Here is a 26,596-nt window from a genome sequence, read left to right on the forward strand (position 1 = left end):
ACAGAACAAGGACTGTGCTCCATCACTTCCATTGGGCGTATGTTAGGAGAGGATGTTTTAGCTAGTAGGAACACAAGGAAAAAACTGCTTTAATGTCCATACCTGTCAACTGTTTTGAGACAGACTTGGAAAAACTGTGAACCCATCCTTTAAATTGGCCAGAAAAAGACAGGCTGTAATGATGTAAACCAGATACTCACCAGTTACCAACTTCCCCAAGTCTATGATGACGCATTTGTGAGAAAACACAGCAATAACAAGAAGAAAAAACAATAAAACATGCCTGCATGTTAAATCAAGGACACATAAATCAAAATGAGAGATGTCACTTTAGTATCAAACAAAATATCTTAAGAGCTTTTCTTTAAATTGCCCATTGCGTGGGACACCTTCAGGCTTAACGGGATGGAGAACAGTTAAATGGACAAAGATGGTTAGGACATTTTGCCTTATGCATGAGATAAATACAAAAAAATAAGACCTCGGGAGAAAATTGAAACAAAACTATATTCCTTCATTGAATCCAAAAGATATGCTCTTAAATGGACGTAAACGCTCGCTGAGTCACTTGAATTGTAATACAGTGTAATAGCATGAGTGCACTTCTGCAGCCACAGATTAAATGGTACAAAAAGAGACAATGTCATATGTGTGCAGATGCTTACTTGTGTGTGTGTGTGTGTGTGTGTGTGTGTGTGTGTGTGTGTGTGTGTGTGTGTGTGTGTGTTTCTGTATATGTGTGCTGTATAATGACATTGCATAATGTCTAGACTAGACAGGCGGCGGTCTATGGAGGTTCTGCTTAGGAACACCCAGCAGTTAAAGAGTGTGTGCCTTTCTCCACAGCAGCATACAGTTTGTAACTACAATGTGTGTGTTACCTTCATAAGAATATCTATGTGAATAATCGAACAACAAAAAGAAGCTGGACAGAACAGCTGAATAGTTTCTATGAGAACAAGGCTAAATCCTGCTTATGTACTGCAAGACTCAAAGTCAAAGCTAAGACCTACCACTTTCTTAATCAAACAGAAAAAAAAGTCAACATAGCAAAACAAAACAGATTTTTCTCCCCTTGCCCCAGGCCACCCAAAATAAATTACAATAATAGCAACAATGATTATACTGTTAAAACCTAAAAGACAAAAAATACAACTTTAAGATTATGTACATACTGTGTCTGTAAATACAACTGCTTCATTTTCTCAGAGAAACAAACAAACAAACAAACAAACAAACAAACAAACAAACAAACAAACAAACAAACAAACAAACAAACAAACATTAATTTGGCAAGATGTCCTTTGTACAATAAGGAGGACATTTCGTCAGCAAAGATATGAACACAGACAAATTCCTATGTTAGAAAATATATTGCTTCCTGGATATTCAAGCCCATGACTACCTTGAGACACAAACGACACAGAAAAAAATTGCCTGCGTGGTCGGAAAAAAACGCAAGGCAGTCGGATTGCAGTGTACTGTTAAAAGATGTTCGTTCTTTTTCTAACGGTCCTTTTTCAAGCTTTAGCATTTGTCTACGACTCCAACTGGGGTTTGTTTACGCTGTAAACACTTTAAAGAACAGGTGTTGGCTTTTTGACAACAACAACAACAACAACAACAAAAAAGCCAGTATCGTGGCAGCTCTGGATGTTCGTTAGTAACTCCCACCAAACACAGAAATGTCTCTTCTTCTTGTTTCCTCATAAAACAAGGCGCTGACATTATGTAAGACACGGTTAGGATTTTCCTCAGCAGGACATGAAGTAATGCTCGAGATGCAAAAACATAATTTGATGATTGTCACAAAAAGAAACACAGATAGAGAACAAAAAAGGCCCAGCACAAAGGTAAGTGGAAGTTCCGATGTGTTGGCTAATTCAAGAATGAAGTAAGACATGTCTTGTTTTCCTATGGACTGACCATTTCTTGATATGTGAACCACAACTGTCCAAAAGCTGTAAAGATTCAAAGACTAAATGGAGATACGTGGATGGCCGATGGTTGGTCCTCTGAGCTCCAGCATCCAGGTCCAATGGCGCCCTCTTGTGTTTGAGGCTGGCAGGTGTAGCCAGAGACAATCCTTTTTTTTTTTTTTCGGAATCTTGGTCAGTCAATTCAAAAAGCGCACTACTACAGGCTCACTTTGAGCCACTGTCCGTCTCTTTTTACAGAGTCAATGTCAGCTCTATACTTCAGTGGAGAAGAGGATGCTCTGTCGTTTACTGTCCGGGGTGGGAATCGTCTCCAGCTGGAGGAAATACAGCAACACCTGGACCTGCAAGGAAATGGAAATTAGTCCCGCGGTTCCAATACCAACACTTCCCTGCTATTAAGTAAGGTAGAACATTTTTTAGGATGTCCCAATTCTTATGGTCGGATGCAGCATTCTTAAAAAAACCCGGATAGCTGCCTACTAAATTGTAGATTCGGATTATTGAGATTTTCCGGTGTTGAAATCAGCATGCTATTTGGGCAATTCTGACCCACAAACCAGAGCACACCAAAAGTGAAGTCACATCGACGGAGCCTCCGTATGAAAACAACCAGGGATGCGACGGATATATAAGCAAGAGGCAAGGTCCAGTTGCAATGTTGTGATCAAATGAATAAGTAAAAGTATTGTATGTCCCAATTGTATGTCTACTGCATGCTAACTTGATTATTTTTATGATCAGTATGAAGAATATGAAAAAATATAGGATTTCGAACAGAGCCTAGGTTTTGGTGTCCCCAAGCTTGAGATTGGCAGAGCCTTTCCCCTTTAAAAGAAAAATCTTCTCAAAACTCAAAAGATAAAAATGTCATAAGAGGAATTGTGTGTGGCTCACCTGTGCCATAACCTCCAGGGACCAGCTGTCCCCCATACTGATGGGTTGGGTGGGGTTAGTAGGGATCTTGCTGTCTTTCTCCGAAGGCCTCAGCAAGGTGGGGCCAAACACAGTTGCCAGGTTGTGGAGCGACATCTTGTTGACACACTCCTTCTCCGCAATCCTGAGGGGAGCAAGACAAACCATTGGTACATTAGTCCATTGGTGACATGGACAGAGGAGGACACACAACCACGTATACTGTTAGGTAAGGTTGGATGTCTTGTGGTGGATCTGTGTGGACCGCTGTCATTTAGATTCAACATTCAAAACATTTAATGTTACTGTTTTTTTCTCCTACTATTTGGAATACTAACACTAAGATATAACAAAATATAGAACACAATATTTATGCAATATGTGCATTTTCCAGATCCAGAAAAAAGGAAAGAAAAGAAAGCATGTGCAATGTATTGATTCTACTGCCGCTGAAATTATGAATTGACAATGTACAATGGCAAAAAGTCATATTCATTCATTTGTATTTTGCTCGAATAAAAAAAGTTATTTGAATCAGCAACAAAAAATAACCAACAGATTAATTGATGATGGATATAACCAATTCACCTCCGGCGTCATCTGTCCCTACCAACAAATATTGAAATATCCATAGTTTGGCCTCTCACAATATCTCATAACTAACAATAACCTCCTTCTTGCTACACTGTATATTCAAAGTTCACATTTTCTTGATAATCGAGGGCCTACTATAACCTTGCATCGTCCATTACTCACTGACGCAGTGCTTTTAAACAGAGGTGCCTGCAATGTTAGTGCTCACGTAACGCTCGACTGCTGTAATCCCAGATCACCATGGTAACCAGAAGACATTTTGCTGGTGCATTTGAAGGACGTCCCGCATTAATGAACGAAAGGTGAATCCTGCACACCATGGTACACCACTTTGAAAACAGTGTGTGGTGTCTACGTGATATTAACACTGAGAGAACGCTAGGATATAAAATGAACAAATGTGCTTGTGTGTGCGAGTACAGCCGAATGCAGCTCCTGCATATTTGTGGCCTGTTGTTGTGAACAAGTTGGATTTCCTCTCAACATATTATGCAGGGCGTGTGTATGTGCGTTGACTTGTTCCTACCTCTTTAAGTGATCCAAAAGGAAAAGGAATGTGACCAGGTTTGGTTCTGGCAGCGACAGCAGCAAGTTCAACATACAGCTCTCTTTGGCAACACTGTCAGACAGAGCTGCAAAGTAGAAAAGGAAATTAGTTTTTTACATAACGTGCAAATGAAATGACTGTTTCTAGAACAACAATAAATAGACATAGGGGTGACCCTGAATAGTCGACCATTCGATAAAAGGAGCCCGATTCGACTGACCTTCTCACAGTTGTATACTCCTAAAATTAAGGGACGAAACAAGGATCATGCTAAACTGACTATATGGGGGTGTTGTATTGAGAATATATATGATCAATGAGCAGGAAAAAAAAACTAAAAGCATGATTTGCCTATAAGTCGACTATAGGCAAGATTCGACCAATCAGATTCGACTATGTACATTTCTTAGTGGGGGACACCTCTAAATAGACGAGTACTGGGATCAACTGCCGCTCTGATAATTCCAGCAGCTTCATTAGTCTGATAATTCACTGTGTGCGATATATATATATATATTAGTGACTCACTTATGCCGCCTGCGAAATTGGGGTAGAGGTCATCAGTGAAGAGCGGTTCTGGCAGCTCTCTGAAGTACAGCTTCAAGGTCCCAGCGATGGCATTGACGTCCATCTCGCTCATCATCACCGACACATCTTTGTTATCTGTATAGGAGTGAGACAAGAACGACATGAAGACTGTGTGTGCAATGACCAAGAACAGAGGGAAACACCTCAGCACGAGCAGTAGTCGCCATGCATCCTTGTGTCTTTTCAGCTGAATAACTTCACACGCACACACACACACACACACACACACACACACAGTCCAAACACGATACATTCACGAAAAAAGACACGCCCACAAAAGTGCAATTGCATGGTTCAATGAGGGATGAGTTTAGTTCATGAATTTGGTTAATCCAATTGTTCACGTCAGAGAAAAAAAAATGCCTCACGTTAACAAACTCACAGTCGGACACAGAGCTACGTTAATGATCACCTGATCAACAGAAATAGAAAGATTACAAGCAGGGTTTCCTTCAGTTTTTGGTCAAAAAATCCTCACAGCCTTCTCACCTAGAAATGCATGGCAGTAAGTAACAGTATTATAACCATGATAGAGAAGGTAAGAATTATGCATATTTTTGGCAGACGCATGGTCAATATTGTACATGTACAATATAATTGTTTAGTACTACCACTATTTTTTTAGGTTATTTAGCTTCAAACAAGTCTACTAAAAAAAACTTTTAGTAGACTTAAATGCGTGACAGTTTAAACTTAGCTAAAGCTTTTTACGAGAAAGCTTTACTAAATAAAACCATCATAAATCATTTGCTACTGTATAGATAGCTAACGGCTTTACTCACTGGTGTCAAATGCGGTCTTCAAGGCCTGTATGTCAGTGGCCACTCCCGACACTCGGTAGATGCCCACCTCCTCCATACCCCTCCTCTCAATCTCCTCTAGGCACTGCCGGACAATGTAGGGCACCTTGGAGCGCTCTCGCCTGGATGCAGACAAACAACCATCAACAAATAGCGGCTTATATCGGAGTAAAACACATTCTAAATATTATAATGCTGAATAACAGTGATGAGGCACTCAATGGTTTGCTTATCGAGACGAAAAAGGACCAAACTCTCTCAGCTGTGTTTAGCAATGTTTTGATGACTGCTCATGCTTCTGATGAAATGTCTTATCTACACCGCTGTAGAAATGTGAACAAAAGGCTGCCTGGAAGGTATGAAAACTAAGTCATTGTTCATTTTTGCTTTTGAAGATGCTGAGCAGTAACACCAGTCCATTGTATATGACAATGCAAATGTTATAAGAAGAACATTTTTTATACATTATACCGGCTAAACATAATGCTGTTATTAGCCTTTAGCAGTGCAGCCTCACAGAGCTACTACTAGGACTGCAGACTACTCATCTTCTAGACCATGGATGCAGAGCCTACAAAGATTGTGCCACTGTCGACGATATTTCTGATGAGTAAGTAACGAAAAAAAAAAAAAAAAGGATCAGCACATGCTTAAGAGAATTAGAGGCCTCGCATCCAGCCCTAAGGGACAAACAAATAAATAACTGTGTCAAGCAAATGATCGCTCCACTCACTTGGTCACCGTGGAGATCTTGATTCCGAACACGCCCATGGGTTTCCGCGAGGGCATCCTCTTCAGGCTGAACTCTCGGCTGGTGAACTTCATGGAAAGTTTAACCTCGATCTGACAAAAAAAAGTTTTTTAAAAAGAAATAGGAGGGGAGGACACAAGGTCAAACCAGGTTTACAGAGTGAAGGGGCCAAATGCACAAGCCTGAAATCCATGTTCAATAGTTCAAGGAAACCCTGCAATGTTTAAACCAGATGTAAGACTTCACAACTCCTGGACCACATCCCGGAGAGAATGTTTAACTTCCCTTATCATCTCTAATATAAAAGTAAGGTCTGAGTATTTTGAGATAATAGATAACACTCGAATATATCAACGTGTTTTTTTTAAATAATGAAGGGAGGCATGAAAAAAAAGATATAATTAGTATGATCCACTCACCCCGTTCATGGGAATAACTGTCCTCTGCCAGTCTTTGCCCTGAAGAGTCTGAGGGTCGAGCTGGGAGAAAGACAATGACAAACATATTTTAACTCAATATTGAAATGGCCTTTCAAAGTTGAATTGCACTCTCCATTAATCATCTCATGACCCTGCTGATGTATTGTGGGACCCTTAGGTTAGTAGGAGATCTGAATACTTAATCCAGCACTGCCTATTTGTTTGTTTGTCTAAGTATTTTCTCATGTAACCACGGCAGCTACATTAATATTTTCATATTTATTTGCTTATGTTGAGACTGAGTTATCTTTGAATACCGTTGTCCTACCTACTGTCAACACGACCGCACATAAAGATGTAATTGCATCAACACTGCAAATCTTCCCTCCGCCCCAGTGGAATGTTTTCAGAGGTGGTTTTGTTGTTAGGTTACATCCCTTTACTGTATTTTGGTAAATATGATAAACATGCAGATGTGAATAGACATGCCATCTGGGGCAATAAAAAAAAACTGGAAGCGCGCACGCACACACACACACACACACACACACACACACACACGAACACACACACACACACACACGAACACACACACGAACACACACAGAAACATTATAAAGTATGTTGTATGTTTACCTAGGCTAAGCACCATCTGGTTGCGTGCGAAGCCGGATCAGGTCTCTCATAACTGAATCTCCCACTGCTGTGAGTGCACTTACCTACAAAGAATTACGTTCCACAAAAAAAAAAGAAAACCGGAAGAGCTACTCTTTTTTTTTTGTTTTGCTTTTGGATAAAAATGTTTTCAAAAGATCAAGTTTATGGCCGACAAATACCATTTGATTTTCGACATCCTTTAGCAGGTCAAAGGTTTAGCGAAGCCCATGCTGTTTAACAACATATCCTTTCCCAGTGAATCACAGAACTGTAAAACTACACCGTATTAAAAGACAACATGAAGCCGACAGCGTGGGTTGAGACAGTGTAGAAAACACAGCCGAAAAAGAGAGAGAAATTATTTAACCAGCTCATTCAGACCTGAACACTGCACATGTATGCAAGTGGTTAGGCATTTAATGTACAATATACTGTATAGTCAAAATGTAATTTTATTCCTAAAGTATCAAAAATATGTTTAAATTAAGAAAGGGACTAGTGTAAACTATCATCTTCTTTCTTTTAAATGTATGGAGCACATCTAATAAGAAAATGAAAATGTGCAGCACATTTTGCAAGATTCAAAACAGTTTGGTTAAGGTAATGAATAAATATAGAAATACATGGCTAAAATGGCATTCTAGATTATGATTAGGTTTCGGTATAAGGGTGTTGCAGCCTTTGGTAAGACATCCTTCTATGCTCTTTGTTATTGTGTTTGTATGGCTACTTGCCATGCACTTACAGACATATAGGACAGAACATTCCTATGTATATGAAGCAAGAATGTAATAAAAAAGTTGACTCTTTAGGCAGGTACATGGCAGATTGCCAACACGTGGGATGTATATTTTTCTTCCAGCCACTTCGAGCCACTATGACTCAAAGGTTATTTTATTTCATAATAACATATAACAGTGATCTGTGGGGTTGATTAGCCACTAAGGCTTCTGCTGAATGCCAGAGCGACTGTTTCTTGCCCCTGGATTTTTGAGATTCTTGCTGAGCTTCTTTCTCACAGCTCTGTGAGGCTTGTTTTGGGATGACATCATCTGTCCAGAAGTGATTATGTGCCAGGCTTACCGGAGGAGCCACTAGGTGGAGTATGTGACTGTCTAACTCACAGCTAGGCAGACAACAAGCAACAATGAGATTTGTCCTGGTATACTGTAGATGGCTGCGGCAATGTGAGCCGTCCAGGATACTGGCTGATTAGAACCGAGTAGCGCTGATACAAATTCAGTGTGAAGAACAGTTAAAACATTTTCTGTGAGGTGTCACACGTTTTTTTTCTGTCACACACACACACACACACACACACACACACACACACACACACACACACACACACCCTGCTGTGGGTGAAGGAGTAAGAGACCGAGATTTTTGCTTTTTGCTTTGTCTCCATTGATGCCCTGAGTGACACTTGGCATTATCCAGCAGTGCTGCCGTCGTCTTGACAACCTTATCACTTCCACTATCTCTTAACAACCTGCATGGGATTACGTCAGTCTCATTGGCCAGACAGTTAGGGGGACACAATGTCTGTGTTGTGTGCAGCATCAGGATTTGGGCCATTTCACTCCTCTAAAGTAAATTGATGTGATTTCCTCATGTGAAGCATTGCTGTTACTCAATAATCATTTAGAGCCCCCCCAGACTGCGACTAATGTTTCAGTGTTTCAAACAGCTAAACCTGCTGGCAGCACAATGAAAATGTAAGGTTTGTGTCATTCCATAAAAAAATGGCATGCCCCAAACAGCAATTTTCTTTCGATTTAACCAACCCCTAAACCATCCATTACATAATAGGATAATTCATCCGATCAGCCAATTCTTTTTTTTGGTATTCCCTGGCCAATACTACAGATTCCATGCTTTGTGGTGGCGTTGGTGGTGGTGACATAACTGCCTATCACTAATGAGTCATGTAGGGTCTGCAGAAAAAGGGGGAGGGAGGGAGGGTTGACGTCATGTCATACCGGGATCTGTCCTTTCCCCATGATGCGGTCTGTGCTGTCTCCATCCTCTTTGTTCTGCTGGGTCTTGTTGTAACACTTCTCGTAGCAGAGCAGCCTCAGGGTCTGCGAGCCCTCCAGGTCGATCTCAAACTCCTTAAAAAGGGAAGAAAAAGAGAGAAAAAAAATACTTTTACAATAATTGCAGGGGGGGAATTTGGCACAGGAAATGACAATAAGAACCACAGAGATAATGAGGAGCAGAGAGATTAAACCACCATATGAATCCATACTCTACATCCCACCACAGCTGACCAACGTGCCCTGTAATTACGCACAGCGACAGAGCGCTCCACTACATATGGTTTGCACATCGTTGTGAGGCCCATGCTGCCTTGGTTCACTTAGCATTTGGACAGATGTGAGTCATCACCAGCAGCCCCTCATTAGCTGATGTTATTTCCCCTTTGCTGAGCAAAATCCTCAAAGAGTCGTTGGGTCCACGATGGGGAAAAAAATAAATAAAGTGCTGCAGATTCCTTCTGTAGCGCTGACCTCCAACATCCAGCTGTCTCATTAAGTTAACACACTAACGTTTGTGTATATAATCCGGTAGTATATACAGTATGCATGTGGTGAGTGTGTGTGTGTGTGTGTGTGTGTGTGGGGGGGTTGTTTTGTTTTTGCGGGGGCTACAAATGCTCTTTGTGGGTTAAGTTGGAAATCTTGTTTCAGAGATCAACAGATAACTGATTATAAGGCCAGATGTCAGATACATGCCATGCAGCGCAAACTGTGCAAAATGGGAAATGTCTTCATCTATTTCTTTTGTTGAGCATGATTAACTCATATATTTTATCTTACAAATGTTCTGCATGTAGAAATGTCACCTTTTTAACTTGGGAAGGCAACCCGGACATTACTAGGTTGTGTTTGATTCAGTAAAATGTTGTAATTTACCCCCTTATAATGCAAACTCCAACTGGGAATACTTATTGTTACATGAATACACGGCACAGGTGTTCTTACCTCGTTCCATTTGGGTTCAGTAGTGTATCGATACACTCTCGTCTTGGCTTTACTTGAAAAGAAGCCTAAGGAATCCACCTCCAATGTGCAGTAGAGATCTGACAGAGAGGAGATGGTTGAACATAACTGACATTGAAATGGCTGCTGAAGCGTTTGTGAACTGATATACAAAATGTGAAATGTTATCCCTAGAAACAAATTAGAATGAATCACATTTAATTTGTCTAAACGTTTCAAACACAGATTTCAGTGCAGGTGTTATGCATCTCAGTAGATATACCAAACTAGCAGGAGAAGACCTACATATCAACAACGTAAAGCCCTATAAAAACTTGAACGTTTTACCTAAAATAGAAGGTAAAGTCTGTGGGAAACCATTACAGAAAAGCTTGTAAAATGCTGTTTTAATGTCTTTGCATGGAGGCTAAAGGTGAGTGACTCACTCAAGCTCTGTTTGAGGCCGGAGGCAGAATGGACGATTACATTCAGGAACCCGTTGAGACCGGGGGATTCATCCTCTGGAAAAACAGTCAGCCAGCAGAGAGACAGAGAGAGAGAGAGAGAGAGAGAGAGAGAGAAGAGAGAGAGGAGAGAGAGGAGAGAGAGAGGGGGAGAGAGAGAGAGAGGAGAGAGAGAGAGAGAGAAGAGAGAGAGAGAGAGAGAGAGAAGAGAGAGAGGAGAGAGAGAGAGAGAGAAGAGAGAGAGGAGAGAGAGGAGAGAGAGAGAGAGAGAGGGGAGAGAGAGAGAGAGAGGAAAAAAGGAAAGATGGCCGAGGAGGGGTTAGAAAAACATGCAAATCTCTGTTTGTTTTGGAGCAGAATCAGACATGGAAGGAAGGACTAAGAACAGCTCTCCACAGGATGATACATGTGCTTAAATTTGGGGTACTTTTTACCCATCTTACTCACAATAATGAATCATAATAAAAAGTCTGAATGTGGATGAGATAACGAGTATGATAAGGAGGACTTTATTTGAATCATCAACTACTTTCAAATCCAAAATTGAGCAGCTCACCTTCTTTAATGATGCTCAGTGGAATGTGGTGGACCGTCTGCAGTTTGACACATGAGCTGGTCAACATCTGCAGCTCCATTGACGTCAAGGAGGAAGTTTTAACACCTAAAAAGGGAAGTAGATAGTAGGATATATTAGTTTTTATTGATTCGTCATGACTTTCTTGGATCTGTGGTATAGTTGCTTATGTACACGTGATCACCAGATCTTGTTCTGATCATTGTTGGGGGAGGGACACTTACATTTCTTCTGCTGTTCCTTCATTGTCTCCCTCCATTCTGCACGCTCATAGTCAGACGCAATCAGGAAACTGTAGCACTAAAAAACACAAAAACAAATGCCCTTTTATTCATCACCAGTTAAATTTGGAGTCAGCGATAGTGGAGAATGCTTGTTGTCCAAATCCCTTTGTCAAAATCAGTGAATATCTCCTCACATCTGCTGCTACCTATACGTAATGTGTGTGCGCTGAAGAGAAAAAGTGTTGTAAACACAGCCTAGGCTCTGTAAACTGGTATTCAAACAAAGGTTATGTAAACAAAGGGGTCTCACAGTAGCTAGCAAACATGCCAGTTTACAGATCCTTGGCTATGTAATAACACTGGATTTTAGGTAAGCATTTTCAGGTAAGCAGATTGTGAGGAGTTATTCACAGATTTGAACAAAAAGGGATTTTGATTACAAGCATTCTCCAGAATGGCTGAATCCACCTTTAATCTGTGGAGAGGCAAAATGAAGAAGGAAAAGGATATGATCTAAAAGTTTATCATGCAGTCATCTGATAAAGAAACAGTGAAAGCAAAGCATGTGACTTTTTTTACGAAGATCGGCAAGGGGTTATATAGTGTGCTGGACCAAAGAGCAGTAAAATGAGAAGAACAGATGAAATGTGGAGCGTACAGGGAGCAGTATGAGAAGGGTCATGGAAAAAAAAGAAGAAGAAAAAAAAGAGTGTAGAAACAGGGCCAGCTATAGAGGGAGCGTGTCATCACCTTGCCGTTCTTGTTGTAGACTCTGAGGGGCAGGCTGGGAGACGTGAGCAGGAGCAGAGACAATTGTTCAGACAGCTTCTTCCTCAGTCGGTCGATGACTTTTGAACCCTTGTTGGCTCTCTGGAGAAATCACAGAGGAACAAACAAATTAAACATTGCCTCCATTGCCTCACATACATTGTTCAGAAATGTTTCAACTGTTCCAAAAATGTTCCAGATGACAAAGAGCTAAAGAGTTCACTGCTGTTGATCTGAAAAACAGACGTCTTTTTTTCCAATAATTTTTTTCCTGGACAGATTTTGTGTGCGTGTGTCAATTTAAGTTATCTTTATTAGTCAATTTACACGAGGCACATTGAAATTCGCCTTTTTCAGCCACAGACAGTACAGCGCCCCTGGAGCAGTTTTGTGGGTAAAGTGTCTTGCTCAAGGACTAGAGATGGTGGACACCGTAGATGTAATACCAGCCACCACTAGTTTTACAACTGACACCCTCTTGTCCGGTGCCGGGGAACGAACCAGCGACTTCATGGTTACTAGTTGTGGCCCCCTCTTTCCTTTAGGCCATCCTTCCACCCCAAACAGTGTGTGTTTTTTCCATGCTTTACCTTCTCCCTCTGGATCTCACTGCGGAGGTGTGAGATCTTGACCCTCATGGCATCCAGCTCTTCATCAGGGACTTGGGGCACGGTGAGCGGCTCGGTCTCCTCAGGGCCCTGGAAGCTCAGCTCTGTCAGGGGGATGTACCACTTGCTGTCGTACACTTGGTTTTTACTGCAGTGGGAAGAGGAGGAGGAGAGAGAGGGGGGGGGGGGGGAAGATGGTTGTAAGATTTATGACATAGATTCTAGAATAATGCCCCAGAATAAATCTAAACGACCAGCACAAAATAAACAACCACTGCTGCTGCTGGTTGCTTGTTACCTCCTGAGTATATTTTCTTTGTGGATTTCAATGCTGCTATCACTTTGTGAGATTAATGTATTCACTAATGGTTTTCTTAGGGAATGTCGTAACAACTAAACACTCCTTTTACTTTGTACAAAACTATTCTTTATTTGGAGATACACACCATACAATTTGCAGTTGGAGGTTGATTTATTTGACTTAAATTAAAAACAATATCAACTCAACATTCAGTAATATACAGTGCAATGTGTGAGTTGATACTCCCAAATAATTAAAAAAATACAAAAAACTCAATGTATTTAAAGAAAATCTTCAGTAACCAATACCAATTCTCTGTAGAGTCGGTTAATAAGTTGGTCATAAGTTGGTTAAAAGATCTTACACAACATTAGTTGGAAATATATGTATTATTATGCATTTATAATCAGCTATAATGGTGCAGTCATTTTACGCTGCAAAGAAAAAGCATAATCCACGAAACGAACAGAACAGGAGCATTTATTTACTCTTTGACTTTATGTTATACTGTAAATGAGATGCAAGTTGTGCAGTGTTTCTGCAATGTGGTGTAATGTCATATGCGACTGATGTCATTTTGTAGATTGTATTGTCACAATGTAAACTGCAGGACCCCGGGAGGAATATCTTCAAGCTTATGCTGAAATCAATGGGGATCCAAACAAATAAACAGGCGTTTCTCCTACCCTCCGATCTGCTTCTTCAGCTTGGCACAGAGCAGCAGGTCAGTGAAGAGAAAGACGTGCCGTAGCTTCCGGGCTCCCTCCACCAACTCCACCATGAAGCTGTCCCTCAGAAGCTGCCGGCTCTATGGCAACAACAGATTCAACAAACAGCCAATGGTTAGGTCAGTGACACAGAGCCTTGGCTGTCCATATTAACTCAGCAGTTGACATTTCAAATTTCAAAAGCTCAGTATTAGAGGCATGTTAACGAACTGTCTCATGAAAAAAAAATATAATAATTTTGGTGTCGGTTGTTCTAAAGTGATTGGCTGGTGCACAATATGCATTGAAACTTGACTTGACTGATACATACGATTTTTTTTGTGTATAGTAGTCTTTATGATCAGTCCATTTCTGTAAGCCATAGTAACCTATCACAATGTGTGGACGGGAAAGGGTTAGTATGCAAAGCCTTCGTATTGGGGATACGGTACATCTAAAAGCTTTATCCCTTCTCCTCTCTTCCGACCAAATGACAAAGTGGCTCCTGCATGCCTCCACTGTGTTCCATGTTATCCCAAATTAGTACCCAAAAGTGTGGAGCAGTTTGTGATTTACATTGCATTGATTGTCATACTAAGGTATAATCATCAATTTCCAGGACACAGCAGAATGAATGACGTATAGCAGAGGGAAAGGGAAGTATGTGTGTTTTTTATTTTTTTTTAGCTCCGGGACTTATCACTGATGTCAGACTATGTAATGAGTTGTGTAATACTGCCGTTTGCCAAATGGGGGCAGTGATGTCCTTTTTCAAAATAAGAAACCCACGTTTACGAGAATGGTCGAAAAAAAGAGGCAGCAGCAGACAAATGTCAAACCACAACTCAATAGTAAAAAGGTCCCTTTTCACATGTTCATGACCTCGGTTTTTATGGTTTTTACTTGCGGTGTGGGAATTATAACAGTGAAGCCAGAGAGGTTTACATGAGAGAATAAAATGAAATGTAGTACTTGATCTCAGCGGGCAGACAGAGCAGGTGGGCCATGGTGAACACACATGCTAGTACATTTTTGCCCTTGCTTTCAATCTTCTGATTTCCCAATTTATAATTCATGTGGAAACATTTTTTTTCTTCAATTGGTCAATAATTCGTGTTTTGCCATTTGAAAAGGTGTTCAATGTTCATAATTCTGCCAGTTTCACCCACTTTGCCTTGCATATTTAGCTTGATTGCACCTGTTCATTTGAGGTAATCACCCAATGTTTTCACAGATAGCTGTCAACACTTGAGGTCCGTTTTTGTTTTAAATAAAGAAACAAAATGACAAGACAAATGTCAGTTAACGGTTCTTTAACATAACCAATATACAGGCATATGCAATTTTACAGTCCATCCATTGCTAGTCTCCATACCAAGCAAATCAGAAAGCAGGTTTGCCCACCAAGATATGCCATAAACTGCATATTTTCTATACTGTTTCATAAACAACCATATTCCTACTCGTCATTTCCATGCTGTTTCAGGGCCACCATCGCTCCAAACCTAACCAACCTTACAGTGCTCTGGCAGCGAGGCCATAATGAATGACATCACGGTTGTTCAGAGCCAATCTCTTCCTGATTTTCATCTCTGTGCCCATCCCCCCTTCTCCATCATGACCACACGCGGTTAACAGTCACCGCCAGAGCACACTGAAGTGGAGGTGATGCTTTTGTAGGAGAGGTTCATGTGCTTTAAAAAAAAAAATCCTATCCGGACATCTGCCTGCTGGCAACGGGGATGGAACATGCTGTGGCACTCACTGTTTTTAATGCTTGTGTATGATGGAGATGGTGACAAAAGACTGCATGAAAGGGAGATGGTGTCAGAGAAAATTGAAAGACAAATGGCTGCAAGAGAATGAGGCACAGGAGATTGCAAGAAGGAGAAATGAGAGAGAGAGACAGAGCAGCTCCCGATGGAATACGTCATGCCGCAGTTTCATACTGTACCGTAGATACACACACACACACACACACACACACACACACACACACACAAAGATCCTGCCGCAGATTACAATCATGTTCTAAAACCCTGCAATAAGGATCTAATAGAAGTCTAATTCCCACTCGTGGACGTAATTATTCATTAGCAGTTAGATAATGAAGCCTGCAATAATGACGGCCCTTGATGGATAGCTTCCATGTGAGTTGCTTTCTGTCTACCCGACATTTTTCTCTAGTCTGTCAACTGGGGGACCGCACGCACGCACACGCACACGCACACACACACACACACACCACATCTCATTCAGCTCTTACCTGTGGTCCTAAAATAATTTCCGGATCCAGTTTGTGTAGTAAGACACACACCAAGATGTGTTGACTTGGTCATTGTAATAAGTATATGGTAAGTGTTTACTGTAGGCCTACATGTCAATTCAATCTCCATCATTTATTTTTTATGACTTTGATGCCACATGAATGGTACACTATTAAAGTCATTCCACACCTAATGTTATCCCCCTGAGGCTATTTTTTTCCCAACAAGAATATGAAACAAGGCTCCATCTTGCCTTACTTCTGTCAATCTACATGCTGTCAAATCAGTCTATATTTAGGACCAGTAGCCTACTGTACAGTACTGTGAACGAGGCATTGGGCAACACTGCTTCGCTAAGCTTTGGCATATTGCTTTACTAAAACATTAACTGAAGGGATGATGAATATTGGAGCTTAATACACATGCATGTTAAAAGCACCAAAGGACCATCGGCGTGCAGCACAGTCAGTATGATCTGCTGTGCCAATTGGGCGCTTTAATATAATCACAGATTTAAGGTTAAAAGGGCATTTAATCCATTGGCAATTACATATATATAAACATATATATACGTATATATATATATAGGGATTAAAAGTGAATATGTAAAACATGGAAACATAGTGAACAAGTCTAAGAGTCCACCGTCATGATAACAGCTCTGTCAGGATGTACTTTTAGGCACAGCAGAGCTTTGAGCTAAATGCAAACAACAGCATGCTACTGTTACATGCTCATGATGCAAATATTAACATGTTAACGTTTAGTAACTGGAATGTTGTCACAATCTTAGTTTAACATTTTAGCGTGCTAACATTTTCTATCGAGCACAAGGCTTATGATAAAAACTGATTAGCTTTGCATTTTGTCTTGAAGTAGTACAGTACTGGAAAGGTTTAGATATTTTACAGTGGAAGCATGAAACCTTTCTCATGCGAGTGGATACCATCGATATCTGTTCCAAATTTCAATGGCTGAGACATTTCACTAAAACCCAACACCACATCCTCTACTTTTCAGATTTTCACTACTGCTGTATATTAGACTCTTGTAGGCTAGTCCAGTTTTTTTCATTTCTATACATTTGTGTAATTACTTATTTCTTCTGTTTGTATTCTGCTCATCTAACTTTCTTTTCAGAGAGTAACTGTGTCCAGTCTAACCATGACAACTAGTGGTGACTGCATGTTTTTCTACACCCTGTGCAGCGGTGATGTAATGTGGCACAATGATACCACTCCACATCACAGTTGGTTGTGGTAAGAGTTAGGACAAACCACACCTCACCACAGTATAATGTGGGGTGGGGTCAGAGGTGGAGTGGATTTAACAGTATACCTCTCAGCCCACAGAGGCCCCTGCAGCTATATGTTTTTAGCCTCCTTTTCCTCCCAAATCTAGAGTGGAATGAAGGTACCCTTTAATTAGTTTCTTTCTAAGGCTGGCAAAAAAAACTAAGGCAAATAAATTAGTTCTCGGTGTATATCACAAAGCAGCTTTGAATCTTAGCTAACTGTAGCTTTGTTATACGACAAACTCAAAGCTCTTGTGATAATCAAGACGAGTCAGCAGTTAATCCTCGGACTGGATTTAATGATTGATTGGATTATTGAACAGGGAGTACAACAGTAGATTAAATTGGATTACTACGCAGAAAGTAGACCCCAAATTGACCAAAACTACCAACACTGACTCATGTTACAGTAGATTCTATTGAAATGTCATCAAAATTGTTTTACACAGGTTTTTTGTCCTGACATTCGGGGTGATAGACTTGGACTCGAAAATGCCCCACTGACAAACTACGTTGCCCATCAGGCCTCAGTGCTAATCCTCACCGCCACTGATCTCATGATAAGGAGATCAAATAAAATACAGGGAGGGATAACAGCTAGATAAGGGATTTACAGAATTCTAACTGTGTGGGAGTGAACGGGAATCGTGTGGAGGGATAAAGCAAAACGGGCCACTACAGCGCTGTGACACACAAGCAGCTGTTTAACATTTTATGTATTGTGTCTTTTTTTCATTTCAGAAATGACAGATAATGATGGTTTTTGATAATGGTTGTTTTCTAATAAAATAAGTGAAACATTTAATAGTTTTACTATTTAGCCTCTGATTGAAGGGTTTGACCAAATGCCTGTATATACACTTTTTTCTCATTTAATTAAGGTCTATGGTTTTAACTTTGGCCCCATATTCCAGTTATGGCTCATTCCTACATCAGTAATCTGATGAAGTTAAAAATATCTTTATGCCGCTCCTCCTTTCGCTCTGCTACTATAGGAACAAAAAGACAGCCTTAACCAAACCAACTGTCTCATGGCATCAGATGACATTTTTATAACACTGAACGCATGCCAGTAGGATAAAATGTGACTTTCCCCCATTTCTCATAATAGCTGTCCGGGGCTCTTGAAACACCACTATAGAAACAAGAGCGAACGTGAGGCAGGGTCCGCTGACAGCACAGAACCCAGATTAAATATTGACCATCTCCCGGGGGTTGAGCCTCGCTGCTGAGAGCGTGTACGCGAGTAATGGCATGAATTTACAAGAGATCCGTGTTTATATTTAGAATACACGCTTGAAGGGGCATCTCTGCTGCTGCGCCTGTGTGTGTGTGTGTTTGGCTGCATTGTGTGCATACGGCCGGGGAACGTGTTTGTGTGTGATGACAGAGGAGGGTAGGCTTCAGGAGCGTAGCGTTCCCACAGGCAAACAGAGCGGAGCGAGGAGGTGGCTATTGAGATTTGGGCTGTGCCATCATTTGCATTTTAATCAAGAGGCTTGTGTTTGTCCCCTCCCCTTGTGTGGTCGGAGGGGGGCCTCTGGGGGCCGCTTGTGCTGCTTTGCTCCTGCATGCCTCCACTGAACAAACCACAGGTTACTCTCACTCGCTAGTGTGTACTCATGGAGGGTAAGCGCTCCCTTCATTCTTCGACATTTCAGGTCAGATCATAAAATGAGCACTGTGGCCTCTTTACTATTCTATCCCTTGTCTTCTTCTTCTTGCTAATCGTAAACGTAACAAAATTAATGGTAATAAAATGGGGTTGCTAAGAGTAAAGTTAAAAAGGTGGATAAAGCAATGCTGGAGAATGCTTGTTTTCAAAAGCATTTTTTTCTCATTTTTATCTCCTCACGGTCTGTACGTACTGTGTGCGCGCCGAATAAAAATTATGTGTTAATGCACAGCCTAGGATCTGTTAACAACTGGGAATGTTAACAAGGGGGCCAATGGCAGCTAGCAACATGCCCATTTACAGAGCCTAGGCTGTGTATATACACTGGATTTTATTTTGTGATTTTGTCAACAAGCCTTCTCTAGAATCGCTGACTTCACCTTTAACTAAATGATTGGACTTAAGACTTAGTATTAAAAACATATGTTGTTGTTGCCATGATTCCCTACACATTTACATGATAACTGAATGAAAAAGCACCGCCACACTAGTGTTTACAGACGCAGCCTTCCTCTGACATTTCTCACAGTTTGAATGGCTATTACAAAGCACTTTGAGCAGCCAAACAACAGCTTAAGCGAAAAAACTAGTGCTAAACAAACACTCAAACATGTGAACCCAGTATCGCTATCAGCCAACGAGGCTGGCAACGTAAAATCTAATTAGATGAGTGCCCTTTTCGCTAGACAAATCCTGCAGTCATCCAATTTGTGTTGACATCACATGAACAAAGGATAACTAGGGTAACTACTTCACTAAGTTAAACGCATTAGCCCCATCAAAGGCCTGGGTCCTTTCTTGGGAAAGTTATCAACATTGATCGTAATTTAAGATATTAATTTATAATCGCATTACAATCGCACAATCTCTACTAGTATAGAGAATAGAGGGACATTAGCTTTTTGAGCACAGTCCTCCTCACTTAATGCAAGAGATCAGCTTCTCAAGTTTCTATGTAACGGCATTCTTGTGATGACCAAAGCCAGTTATAGGCTGCAGTGTTGTTGGTGGGAAAACAGGCATGAAAACCTCAGGCATTTTCGATACTCTGAGGTATGATATAATGAGACCCATCGATTTCCATCCGCTGCTTTCAAGTATCTTTGATTAATATTTGATGACTGGTGTGGAGGTCTGGATGGACTGGGACCTGCGGGGATGGGAGGGGACGTGTGTGTGTGAGTGAGTATGTGTGTGTGAGTGAGTATGTGTGTGTGTGTGTGTGTGTGTGTGTGTGTGTGTGTGTGTGTGTGTGTGTGTGTGTGTGTGTGTGTGTGTGTGCGTGTGTGTGTGTGCATGTGTGTGTGTGTGCATGTGTGTGTGTGTGCATGTGTGTGTGTGTGTGTGTGTGTGTTCAAAGGCAAACAAGAGCGAGAGAAAGAGAGCAAGCGAACGGAACAGAAAGCAGGAAAGTGTGTGTGTGTGTGTGTGTGTGTGTGTGTGTGTGGTGTGGAAAGGGGTGCGGTAATGACCCCCCTGTGAGCATTGGGAGGAGCTGGTGCGGCCCTTTTCGCTCGTACGTTCCCTCCCTCCACTTATGAATAATTAACTGGGAATCTGCCAGTCAGAGCGGACCAGTGGCTCATTACAAGGCATTTACGTATACGGCAGTGTCACGCGAGCTATCAATCAAGGGGCATCCATTCATGTGCGTCAAGGCATCTCCGGGGTATAGAGCGACAGTGGGGGGTAGATTGGACGTGTGTGTGTGTGTGTGTGTGTGTGTGTGTGTGTGTGTGTGTGTGTGCGCATGCGCCTGTGTTCGTTTGAGTGAGGGGAGACTAAAGGGATTGGAAGCCACAAGAGAGACACAGAGAAAACACCCTCAATTTGGCAACCCTGTTATGACCATATAAGGACATACGGCTCTGCTTTAGGCTGCAGATTGGAGGCCCCTGTGCACTCATTGGGCAAGGACTTCAAGGTCATTTCCAGGGAGGGGGGCATGACATCATCATGCCGAGGTGGAAGAGTAAATCTAATGAAAAAATTACTATCGTCTGCATATTTCCTATGACCTGTCAGTAGAGACGAAGTGGAAGAAATAGACCACTTATTTTAGCCGTAATATATACACTATATATATATGTTTTTCTTAAATACAACAATAGAATTTCCTGCTGTCTCGTTCCAGCTGCCTCCTTAATGGTGCAAACGTTGGGTTCAAAGCTGCAAATTCAGATAGCAGTCAAATAGTTTAAAGGGGCAGTCATAAGAAATTGATGTGTGGTTACTTTCTCCAGTTCGTGGTCATGTTGTCATGTAATATAGACACTGTAACCCACAACGGCACAGTACAGACAAGGTTCTGTCAGCTGCTTTACTCAGAGGTCTGTTAGTAAACCCTTAACTATTTTGTTTTAATCAGGTTAATTAGGGTGTATTACATTGAGGCAAGTGACATACTGTATCAGACTGTCAATGAGCTGTTCGAGCAAAGAGAGGGCCATAGAGAATGCTACTCTATTCTTCATAAATCTCACCTCTCCCTTCTTGACCGTCATAGACTGGCGTCGTGGTGTGGACTCTTCGTTGATGCTGGATAGGAAGTTCTGGGAGATCCGCAAGGCGTCCTGTAGGAGCGGGTGGTCCGGGTGGCTGGTGGGCGTATGTTTTAACAAGTCCTGGAGGGCAGCGGTAGATAGGAGATATATTTACTTTCAAAAGAGCAAAAGGGTCCATGTAGGAGAATGTGACATACTCACGTCTATGTTAACACACATGACAAGCATTCTACAGTTCAGAAACCATTACCCAATGGTTACTCAAGTGCACTCCATTCAGTTCAGTCAAATGCACCACTGCTGAATAAAGTATGTATAGGCTATTACTTTTTCATATGAAATAAACTGAAGTCCTTCATACGAACAGTTCATTGTAAATGATTGTATAACTGGGGTTGGCCACTGATGAAGATTGTTTTGTATAGATATGGTGTCAAAGCGGATTTTTGTAAGAAATACCTGACATTTAAACAATTACATGTTATAATCTGACAATGCTGGCACACACACTGCAGGTTGTGTCTGGGGTTAATTGGTGAGCAACAGAGGCAATAACTAAACTGCAAAAGAATAGGATTGTGATGTATCAAGATGTGTCACCGCTTCAACGCTCACTCTTACTCACGTGAAGTACCAATGTGCTGCGAGTCACTCTGTCCACCGGTTTATATAGCAAAGCTGTACATGAAAAATGAGAAAAAAAGGAAGGATTTGTTTTAACATCATGTGTGTACGTTTTTAAATGTATGATCTATATTAATGCCTCAGTAGAATTAAATAATTTGATGACTTACCCTCTAGAGAATTCTTGGCTGTTTGGTCCTTGGAGTCCTTGGGGCTCCTCACCTTCAGGTTCTGTTTGGAGACAAAAGGTAGGTTTAAAATATGCTTTTTTTTTAAAGTAAGGTCTGGTTAGGTTAAAGTAGGAGTCAGCAATTTGCTAGTTGACAAAATCACTTTTTTGTCAAATCAGTGAATATCTCGTCTTGATCCTTTCCATACTGTGTGTGCGCTGTAAAAATCCAGTGTTAATACACATCCTAGGCTCTGTATGTAAACAAAGGGTATGTAAAGAAAGGGGACCCACCTTAGCTAGCAACATGCCAGTTTACAGAGCCTAGGCTATGAACTAACACTGGCTTTTACTTCGGCGCACACACAGTATGTACAGGTAGCATATTAGGAAACATTTACTGATTTTGACAAATTGTTTTTGATAACAAAAATTCTCCAGAATCGTTGACTCCACCTTTAATTTGATATGAAAACATAGCGAACACAGAGGACATCCACTTCTAACATTTAGTATGCCAACCTCAGCAGCTTTTCCAACCCCCACCACACCATGTTGAGCTCAGATGGTTCAGAGTCATGCATCATTACTAAGGCCATTAACAACCCCTCCATGATGAATTCCTCATCCCGCATGTATAGACACCAGCTTCAGCGCTAACTGGTGGACCTCATCAAACATAGACGAAGACTGATTGTGTAGTAAAACCTGCCACATGTTTGGAAAATATTGGAGGAAAAATGTACAGAAAAGAGCATGTTCGGACCGTAGAACATGCAGTTCAATACTAGACTCACAAGCTTCACATTTGCTTAGTTTGAAAACTGTAGTTTAAATACCCCCCCACCCCCCATGAGTAATGTTCAAGGTGATGAAACATTCTCTTTAATGGCCCCATCTGAAGCCATTTCTCGTGCTGCTGGGCGAAACAGAAAAAGGGAGCTGTAATACTGTTTGAACTTCCACAATTCCCAACCTTGTTAGGTTGACTGAACATAATGCTGTCGGGGGGGAAACCCAGATCACTAGTTTTTATTAAACCAAGGTTTGGTTTGTTATATAAGCCTCCAAAACTAGATTTGCGGCTTGAGAATAAGTGTTTTCAAATCTAGTTTGACTGCGATGAAAGAAATTGTTTCCGAGCACTCGAAGCTGTTGGAAACATGCCTTTGGGGAGAAGATAAATGCAGAAGATTTATTACGCTTTCGGGACTCATTGCCAGTCTGCGTTGGAGATACTGAGCTCATATTTTCCCGGTCAGTGAGTGAGGCCAAGTTAAAACTACAGAAAAAACCTAACAATAATTATTTGCATTGTTCTGCTGTACACATCTTACTGAGAGAAGAAAAGAAAAAGAAAACCACACATGGGTGGAACACACAAAACTGCCTCTGGCTCCATATGTGCAGAAATATTCAGCAGGACATTTACATTGATATGCAAGGCAACTGATATAGGCTGCGTGGGTGAATAATTGGAGACCTACTTAGAGTACAGCGCATCAGGGGTAAAACTGTTAAAGCAGTTGTGGAATATGCTCTTTCTATACAACCCCTATCAGAAACTGTCATTTCCCTAATAACCTGATTTTTGTGTGACTATGTAACTCTGGAGGAGGATTTCGCCAGTAGTATATTAGGCAGAACTTATGGGAGTTCAGTGAACAATGCAGTTTATGGTTGGTGAAAATCCAACACTCCTGTGATAAATCAACAACTTTACTTACTTTGATCTAACTTTCAAACACAAAACTAGATCCGAAAGGAAACCACTTGTGAAACTCCCAATTGGATAATCTTCTGGTATGCAGGGTGTAAAGTGCTGGACTGACTGATTCGACACGGTGGTAAAATGATCCCACAACTGAGAGATCACAGCTTCAAAACCCCCATGCCACAGTGTTGACATGGAAGCCCAACCGGTAACTGTTAGTTTTTTTTTTTCACACATGTACAGTAACGCTTTCAAAAAACGTTGTTATCCATTCGTTCCTCTCTCTCTCTCTTTCTTTCTCTCTCTCTTCTTACCTCAGAGATTTCAGCAAACTGTGTGTTGGCCTGGCAGCACTTCTCCGCCGTCTCCACAGCCAGCTCATAGTTGTCCACAAACGCTCGGTACACTCCCAGCTGACTGGCCTGATGGACAGAAAGAAAAGCAGATGAGGAGATGTGAAGCTCACATTGTAAGGGACAGATTACACATGCTGCTGTTATATTCGTCAGTGGTTGTGATTCGTGAGAGATTGCCTTGACTGAAATCCATCCCTTTTAAATCTAAGACGACATGGATTTCCCTGTGCTTTCAGAACACAACAGCTCATTTTGAAGACAGCGGAGGAAATGAAAGCCACAAGACAAGACTTTCCCTCAGAAACTCAAGACACATCTGAACACACTCAACAGTCCCCTTCTCTCAACTTACACCACTTCATTCTGCCACTTCATACAAACTTACAACCTTGCTGCTGCTCCAAACATAATACTAGTTGTCCATCATAAGTCTTTATTGATCCCAAGTGTTAAAGAAACAGTAAATTAGATAAAGGTAACTGTCACTATCGCTTCACAAATAGACAAACGTAAAGTCCACCTCAGTGCAACCTTGAAAAATGCTCCATTGCAATAGTGAAACGTATCATCTTTGAGGCAGGAGATTCAGTGCAGTCAGCTGTATACAGTATGTCACTTGCAGAGAGTGGCACTGAACAACCAGCAAAGGGGAAAGGACACCGATCACCGTCACAAATACTAGAGGCACGTAACCTCACAGGCGAGGCCCGTCGCCGTGGCAACCAGTGGGGACCCTGCACACTGTGCCGGGGTTGAGTAATTAATGATTGGTGTAACAGAGGCTATGAAAGCACATTTAGGAAGCTGGATGGCTGAATAAAACTCCGCCAAGCGATTCCCGCCAGCGCTGCGATCCATCTCTGCTGGCGAACAAAAGGACAATCAATTCCCACCGAACAAAAGCAAAAGGAGGGGAAGAGTACAGTGGATAAGGGCTTTGTCGAGAGGAGCACACACACACACACACACACACACACACACACGCACACACACACACACACACACACACAAGCGCAAACACACTCACACACTTCTGAATGGAATACCAAATAGGCCGACATCCAAAATAATCTAACCCGAGTGAATGAATCATGGCATGAGTTTTAAAGCTCTTCATGACACAGCTAATTGCTATACTTCAGACCTTTTGGCCCCATATAAGCATGTGTGGGGCTTCAGTCATTTGGCCAAATGTCTTCTGTCCTTTCAAGAGAGCAGGTTTAAAAGGGTAATTAAGGTTCATTCCAACTTGGGTCTTGCGTTCGTAACTCTCGCTCATCAATTCATCAATCTGGTGTGGTAGAAATGTAGAAGTGTTTGTAGGAACTCATCACAGACATCCGGGAAGTGGGAATACAGCAACATTTTGACTTGACAAGAAATGAGGGCTCAGATGATCAGACAGGTTGTAAACAAGCCAACATTTAGCCAGATTATCAAATCTCTCACAGCATTTTGTGCTTTATTTACTTATTGTTGTTATTGGTTCTTAAGTTGTTGACTCGTGTGAAGCACTTCATACTAAGATTTTTGAAAACCTCTCTAAGAAGAATAAAGAATGACTAAAAGTATGTAAGTCAACTATTCTCGTCTTGTTCATCGCCCTACATCCCATTTTTAGGCATGACCCTGACCTTCTTCACATGCTGTGATCTAAGCCGTCATTGAGGCTTTCTGAGATTAAATTCTTACAGGAGCATTCTCAATTGTGAACAAATGATTTTTCCCTATTTGTGTTTTTCAAAATGCACACTGGTGAATTTCAGGCACAAAAATTGGATCCAAAATGGGATCCATAGTGTTTGTGTGCACATACAATAGGCTACACCCACACATTAGGACAGGAAGTAAAAAGAAATGGAGGTATAGGCGAGGAGCAAAGCAATTTTCACAATCCTGCAATCCTGTGTCGTGCCCTGGGCCACACAATCTGCGGCGCGGCGGAGGCCATACAGAGCGTGACAGTGTTTGACTGTGGAGAGAACAGAGAGCAAGCCAATGTCTGCCAGCCACATCCACACACAACGGCCGTGAAGGCTAATACCAAGCGCTCGGCCTCAGTCAGCTACAGTATCAAGAGCAGAAAAATGGCTTTGGGTGATGAAAGGAACTGTTTGGGTGTTTGGTGATTTCTCAGTTTGGGATTTGTCCCGTG

General features: G+C 41.5%; 1 protein-coding gene across 1 annotated transcript in view; it reads right to left on the reverse strand.

Annotated features, from left to right (window-relative positions):
* Positions 1 to 2,191: 2,191 nt before the first annotated feature.
* bcr (BCR activator of RhoGEF and GTPase) overlaps positions 2,192 to 26,596 on the reverse strand; it is a gene marked incomplete at both ends in the record, with an annotated part of 82,142 nt that continues 57,737 nt past the window's right edge. The window contains 19 exons of the mRNA XM_080046153.1: positions 2,192 to 2,281; positions 2,835 to 2,997; positions 3,973 to 4,078; positions 4,522 to 4,656; positions 5,364 to 5,503; positions 6,115 to 6,224; positions 6,552 to 6,611; positions 9,191 to 9,322; positions 10,196 to 10,293; positions 10,639 to 10,713; positions 11,213 to 11,317; positions 11,455 to 11,530; positions 12,205 to 12,324; positions 12,813 to 12,978; positions 13,818 to 13,939; positions 21,558 to 21,698; positions 22,204 to 22,256; positions 22,373 to 22,433; positions 24,400 to 24,507. Of these exons, the coding sequence (XP_079902279.1) occupies positions 2,192 to 2,281; positions 2,835 to 2,997; positions 3,973 to 4,078; positions 4,522 to 4,656; positions 5,364 to 5,503; positions 6,115 to 6,224; positions 6,552 to 6,611; positions 9,191 to 9,322; positions 10,196 to 10,293; positions 10,639 to 10,713; positions 11,213 to 11,317; positions 11,455 to 11,530; positions 12,205 to 12,324; positions 12,813 to 12,978; positions 13,818 to 13,939; positions 21,558 to 21,698; positions 22,204 to 22,256; positions 22,373 to 22,433; positions 24,400 to 24,507 (2,061 nt within the window). The remainder of the gene's footprint in view (positions 2,282 to 2,834; positions 2,998 to 3,972; positions 4,079 to 4,521; positions 4,657 to 5,363; positions 5,504 to 6,114; positions 6,225 to 6,551; positions 6,612 to 9,190; positions 9,323 to 10,195; positions 10,294 to 10,638; positions 10,714 to 11,212; positions 11,318 to 11,454; positions 11,531 to 12,204; positions 12,325 to 12,812; positions 12,979 to 13,817; positions 13,940 to 21,557; positions 21,699 to 22,203; positions 22,257 to 22,372; positions 22,434 to 24,399; positions 24,508 to 26,596) is intronic.

Source organism: Ammodytes marinus, assembly GCF_949987685.1.
Source record: "Ammodytes marinus genome assembly, chromosome: 18".
NCBI lineage: Eukaryota > Metazoa > Chordata > Actinopteri > Uranoscopiformes > Ammodytidae > Ammodytes > Ammodytes marinus.